The sequence below is a fragment of the Alligator sinensis genome, unplaced genomic scaffold, assembly GCF_000455745.1.
Source record: "Alligator sinensis unplaced genomic scaffold, ASM45574v1 scaffold969_2, whole genome shotgun sequence".
NCBI classification, from domain to species: Eukaryota; Metazoa; Chordata; order Crocodylia; family Alligatoridae; genus Alligator; species Alligator sinensis.
The window spans coordinates 688,092-694,841 of record NW_005842481.1 but is presented as its reverse complement, the minus strand read 5'-3'; the positions used below and the strand labels follow the sequence as shown (position 1 = coordinate 694,841).

General features: G+C 52.1%; 1 protein-coding gene across 1 annotated transcript in view; it reads left to right on the top strand.

Moving 5' to 3' along the window:
* Positions 1 to 653: 653 nt before the first annotated feature.
* RBFA (ribosome binding factor A) overlaps positions 654 to 6,750 on the top strand; it is a 20,120-nt gene continuing 14,023 nt past the window's right edge. Inside the window, 3 exon segments of the mRNA XM_006031107.3 lie at positions 654 to 710; positions 2,061 to 2,266; positions 3,394 to 3,436. Coding sequence (XP_006031169.1) covers positions 654 to 710; positions 2,061 to 2,266; positions 3,394 to 3,436 — 306 coding nt within the window.

Below are 6,750 nucleotides of genomic sequence, written 5' to 3'. Positions count from 1 at the left end.
GTTCATATATGACCTGTGTAGGACAACAGGTTAGAATGAAATCTCTGGCTGGATCCAGATGTGCAGGCATGTGTGGTCTGTGGTGCTGCAGACCTCTTTGCAAATTTTGCAAACTGGGAGATCCCAGTAGTAAAAACAAATGCTGCAAAAAAGTGTTGTGGCGCACACAGGAGCGTGTGCTGGCAGACATGGAGGCTTGGTCTTCCTGGGAGATGCTCTAGTTGCTGGCCAGAGCGTCTCCCCTCCTCTAGTTCCACCCTGGCTCCTCCAGCATGCCGGGGCAGAACTAGGAGGACCAAGGAAATGGCAGCTTCCTCAAAGCAGGGCACTTCGTCCCACACCAAAGCTCATGTGCAGGGGTGTGTGCCATAGGGGCCGAGTATGTGGGGGCCCCAGGGCCCTGGCCCCGCTCAGGAAGGGGCAGTCCCCGAAATGGGAACATCAGATCCTAGTACTGGGCTTCATGACTCCAGGACAGCATTTGTCTTGGATTTCCAGTATTGTGCAAGGATCTGGGTTTTCTGTTCATCACAGAAAAATGCAGGAAATGGTGTGTTTCCTCTTGCAGGCTGGCAGAGTTCCAGCCTGCAAGGGGCTGCGGGGAGTGGGACGCAGGGGGTGCCACATGCATGTGTGCACATATACACATGGACATGGCCAAGAATATAGTCCCAGGCAGTGTGGAGACAAGTTCCCCCAGCTGCCTGCAGGTAAAAGTCTAGGAGGGGCAGATTGAGGCTTCCATGGTGAGGGAGGGAGAGGCAGGGGTTGGGCCTGAGGGTGCTGCCCAGCCAGGGTAGTTCATGGGACCTGGGGCTGGGGCTGGGGTAGGAAGTGGGAGAGACCCATGGCTCATCCAATGGACCAGGAGGTGGGGAATGGCTGCCAGCTGCTGTGCACACTCCTGGGGAGGAGGGTATGTGGGGGAGGCACAGGCCACCCAGATTTTTGCACAGGGCCAACGCGGGTTGCCTGCTGCCCACTGCAGGCTCAGGGCTCCCTGCCCTGCTGCCCTCCCCCTGGGAACCCCATGCCAGCTCTGCCCCACGTGGCATGTGGGGATGCATTCCCTGGGTTTATCCTGTGAATCATGTTTGTACATCTAACAGTGCTAATTTTGTGTGGCACCCTGCTAGCACCGGTGAAGGGATTTCAAGACACCCCAGGGTGCCATGGCCTTCTGCTTGAGAATCGCTGTGCTAAGCAGCGTACAAACACACAATAAAAAAGCTGGGTCTTGCCTTAAAGCCCTTACAGTCTATTTGCCAGAGCTTCAAAGGGGTGTTTCTCCTTTGAGTTGGGTGGACTGGGTCAGAATGGAGCAACAGGTTGAAGCAATGTCCAAGGGTCCCTGCTGCTGTCCTGCCCAAGTGTGAGATGGGGGGAGTGGGGGCTAGGATGGCTGTGCACATGCTGACTCCAGCTTGCTCAGGCTAAAAGTGGAGTACTCTACTCATCTGGGGCTGATTATGGTAGTCTGAGATTTGATTCCCATCAAAACAGGTGAGGGACAATTGTAAGAACATAAAAGACACCGTACTGGGTCAGATGAACGATCCACCTAGCCCAGGAGCCTGTCTCCGACAGGGGCAAGAACGGATGCTACAGGGGGAGAGCATAGAACGGGGTATCTTTAGACCACCGGTTCTCACCCTGCTCTGTACCAGGGGCAGGGAGGACGTGTGGGATATGGGGGCCCCCAAGCAGCCCTTTGCAGGCTGGAACTCTGTCAGCCTGCAAGCGAGGGTTTCCCACGTTTTTCGCCTTGAAAGAATTGATTTTGAAAGTCTGCTTGCAATCCTTTCCTATGTTCTTTCAACCCACTTTCGGGTGGTGACCCACGGGTTGAGAAACGCAGCTCTAGGGCGATCTAGCTATGCTCTCCCTATCGTCCTTCAGTCTTTGCCCTTGAGACTGCCCCCCCACCCCAATCAGTTGAGGCAAAGAGAGAATTCAGCTACTTCACAAGAGGAACACAAAACGCAAACACTCTTGGTTCAGAGGTGAGACCTTGTATTAGGCTTCTTTTTCTTTGATATCTTTTATTAACTAGAATATAGTTTCTTCGCTGCTTCACACGCACCTCCTGCGGGACGAGGGGCCCGGGGCGCGACAAGACACCCCGATCCGAGTCAAGCCGAGCCCTGTCCAAGCCGAGCAGAGCAGGGGAGTGGAGCCTGGTGGCTGGGGCGCGCCGGGCCCCGCAGGTCTCTGCCGCCCTGCGCGGCTCCAGGAACCTGCTCAAGAAATTGGTCTTCAAAACCAAGTAGGTGCGCGGGGATCCCCCCTGGCCCAGATTGGGGCCGGGGCCGCGGCCTTGCAGCCGCCGGGAGGCTCCAGCTCGCAGCACAACGCAGCCGCCGGCTCTGCCGCAGCTCGGTGATGTGCTCGCGGGGGTGATGCCAAGCAGGGGAGGCCCCGGGGCGGCTGGAACGCGGGGGTGTTGTGTGTTTGTGACGTCACAGAGGCGCTCTTGATGAAGTCACCGTGGTACTGCCCTTCGGGAGCCTGCCTGCGCTCGCTCGGCATGGTCAGGAAGTGGCCTGTTGTCCTCAGTCGATCTCTTCCCCCCCCCCATGAGAAGGATGACACTTTGCCTCAGGATCCACCTCTCATCTGGCTTTCTACCTTATCAGCTTGGGATTGGAAGTGTTTTTGTACAACCCATCCCCCCCCAAAAAAAAAAAACAACAAAACAAACAAACCCCCAAACAAACAAAAAACAAACCCCACCAGGTGGGAATGTTTTTTGGTGCGGTTTTTATTTTAGAATCTTTTGTGTGTTTAAGCCCCTTGGCTGCATCCAGATGAGAGCGAATGTGTGGTGTGTGTGGCACCACACATTGCACAGGCAGGCTTTCCCTGTGGCAGCTGGGAGGGGGGCGTTTACCTGCAGGATCCCAGGGTCAAAAACACCCATGCTGAAGAAAAGCAGGGTGGTGCATGTGACAGCAGTGCGTGCCACCCAAAACTGGAGCCTGGCAGACCAGAGCTGCACTCTGGCTGCCAGCCAGGCTTCATGCCATGACTGTAGCCCCAGGAAACCCCCGCATAAGGCTGCTGGCCCCAGCCTCCCATACCGTGCCCGGGGTAACCTGCCATACACCAGAGTGCACATGGTACCAGCGTTTGCTAGGGACAAGCAGCATTGGCGCAAGGTCTGCACTCATCCTGACACTGTCCTTGGTCCATTTTGGGGGGGATTTGATTCTCCTGTGAGATCTTGTAAGGGCAGCAGGTGTTCAGGGTCTTCATCTGGTGTTAATGGCTTCTATTCAGGGGAAGTGCTGTTTTTGTTAGATGGACCCTGAAAATGTGAGGTTGGCAACTGAAGAATCAATTTCTAATGAGACCAATGTAGTAAACTTTATGTTGTTTATCTTTTTCCAAAAGGAAGAAGTTTTGGTATGACAGCCCTGGGCTGGGGTCTCATCAGGTAAGTGCACACTGTTAAAGTATCATCTTTGTGTCCATCCTGAGGGGTGGATTTTGCTTTTCCTATTGCCCATCATGGTCAAAATGCACAAATTTCTCAGTGAAGAAGCACCAGAAACTGAGTAACAGAAGTCACACTAACGTTTAGGCGCCACGTCAAAAGGAGTCTCATCTTCAACAGGTGTAAGAAGGAAAGATCCTAGTCCTGTCGACCGGAATCAGAAGTACTGACTATGCACAAGAATGGTTTAAGACTCACGAATCATTCCATGGAATTGCAAGTCTGGTGGTAGAAACAGGGACTAAATGTAGGTATAATGCAAAGGAGTAGCAGAAAGGGAATAGCAGAAGGAGTTATTTTAAGTTTGTCAGTGTCAAGTTATTTGTGTTTGCAGTAATTTATTTGTGTTTATACTCCTTTCTGGTGTGCATGTGCTTTTCTCATGTGCCCCACGATACCTGTGTAAGTTTTTCTACTGGGTTCCATGGATGTTCATGCCATAGCTTCATTGGAAAATATCACCTTAATCCTGAAGTCTTGCTTTTCTAAGCAGCTTTACTGTCTGCAAGATGGTGCTCTCACCACCACAATATTTTGCCTCTCTTTTCTATGCGGGCTAGCCCTTGGCTGCAATCTTACAACACATTCATGCGTGAGATCAGTCAGTGGTGATTTGTTAAATACCTGGAATTATGGGTGTGATGTGATGGCAGAACTGGGACCTTATGTGAAAAATAAGTTTGTAGACTTAAATGATGAAACTGGATGCTTATCTTGCTGGGATCCTATGACCCCAGCTGACTTCCTGCCCTTTGGGCGGGGGGCTGGACTCAATGATCTTCCGAGGTCCCTTCCAGCCCTGATATCTATGAAATGCTCTCCTAGCAACTAGACTTCTAGGTTTTAATTATAGCAGCTGGGCCCTCTGGTGTAGATGACATTTTGCTGGCAAAAGATTTTCTGCCCTCAGAAGTAAGCTAGCTCCTGGAATGGCAGAAGCATCCTTCTTCTTGCAGTTGTGTCCACAATTGGACAATGTGTCCACATTGTCCACAATTGGAATTTGGGTGGGAGAGCTGTCTTAGCTCCAGGTTGTGATCTGTTCTCACCCATAGCTGGCATCATTGTACTAGCAGAACTTTGTAATGTAGATGGCCCTTAGTTTGTAGACATTTGTTCCCTGGCAAGTGAACTGTGATGTTTGTTCCACGCATCCATCAGTTTTTAGTTACTTTCCTTCCTTACCAATAGGACCCACATTCAGATAAGTGGCCTAGAGCAGGAGTGTTAAACATAGGGCCTATGGGCTGGATCTTGAACTGACTTTATGCGCTGTGGGACCAGTTGCGCTGCATGTGGTTCATCAGCTAGACCTGGGCCTGCACGCAGCACAGGAGGTCCAAGGTGTGGCCTGCAGGCGGCGCCCTGTGTGCCGGCCCTGGTGCTCATGGATGCCTGTAGACTGACCCTGGAGTCAGCATGCAGGACTAGTTCAGTAGGGCACCACATACAGCATGCGCCCTGGACCAACCCCTTGTTGTTGCATGCAGTGCTGGGTCCAGCCTGCATGCCACATGCAGCAGAAGCTCCAGACCCAGCACTGAATGCTTCACGTGGGACAGGAAGTCTGTCCTGATTTGGCCTGCAGAGCTGCTGAGTGATGATCCATGGGGCCCTGGTAGCCCCTCCCCTCACTGGTGATCAGCTGCAAGAGCTGTCTGTCATATAGCCCCACCCCTTGCTGCTGACTGGCCGCGTGGGCTGTCTGTCTAACAGGCAGCCCTCATAGCCAATCAGTAGTGAAGGGTGGGGGCCCATGAGCCCAGAAGAGTTTTACATTCCTGGTCTAGAGGATGTTGTCTGACTAGCCGGTTAACTAGCCTCAGAGTTGCCATGTCCCTTCCACTTCTGAAATATTTTACTATTTTGGATAATCTGTAGCATACTATCTGTGAAGTTTAAAATGTAGTATTATATTTAAAGCATGCCCCATGGCCGGTGCCCCACGCTGCAGCCACTCACAGCCCATGTGGGGCTGCCTGTGCCTGCTTAGGACAGCCCCACGCGGGCTGTGAGCGGCTGCAGCAAGGAGCGTGGGCCGGGGGAGGGGCCGCTTTTCCCCAAGCTCCACACCAGCTCCTTCACTGCCACCGAGCAGGGGGTCAGGGCTATGCACTGCTCCCCGCCTGTACCGCAGGGCTGGGGGAGCACTGGGAGTGAGCGGGCGTGGGAGCAGGGCCCGCACTCATGTCCCAAGGCCAGCATCAGCAGGGCCCAGAGCAGGGCGGCAGGGGTACAGGGTCCCAGGCGGCAGGGGCTCTATGGAGCCGGGCCAGCTCCCCCCTCCCCCTGCTGGTGCAGCCCAGCCCAGCTCCACAGACCCCTACCAGCCTGAACCCTGCTCTTGGCCCCACCACCAGTGCTGGCCCTGGGACATTGGTCCTAAGACACTGGGACATTGGTCCCAAGATGGTGACCAAGGGGCAGGGCTACCCATGCAGCCCTCCACAGCTTGCCAAAACTGGGTAAGCGGCCCTCCACCCGAAATAATTGCCCGCCCCTGGGCTAAACTGTTAGTTTCCACAGCATCTGGTGGCAATGAGTTCTACACTTGGTCTTTTTCACACTGTGTATACCTTCTTTTTGTTAGTTTTAAACTTGCTACCTACTAGTTTCATTTTGTGACCCGTAATTCTTGTATTGTATGAGAGAGTAAATAATAAATCTCTATTTACTTTCTCTTCACCTTCTAGTATTTTGTAAACCCTTCTCATGTGCCCCCTCAAGCATCTCTTTTCTAAACTGAATAGGCCTAGCCTCTTTAGTCTCTCCTCATATGGAAGCTCCTCCATACCACTAATCATCCTCGTTGCCCTTCCCTATACCTTCTCTAGTTCTTCTATATCCTTTTTGAGGTATGGGGACCAGACCTGGGCACAGTATTCAAGATGTAGATTCACCATGGTTTTATAAAGGGGCATGGTGATGCTTTCCATTTTGTAGACATGCCCATTAAGAAAGGAATTGTAAACATTGCATTAAATGCGCCTTTTCTAATGTGCATTAAATTTAGTACCTCCAGTGTGAGGCAGCAGCTCATTTGCACAGTTTTTAAGTGACACATAATGTTCAGTAGACTATTTTACTGTGTATTAGCATAATGTCAGGGTTCTTATGTTGGCTACAAATGTCCAACTCGGGATCCTTAAAATTCTAGTTTGTTAGGTAGATTGAAACACTGTAATGAGTTAAATCATAAACCTTGGGGCTGGTCCCTACACACACACACACACACACACACACACACACACACA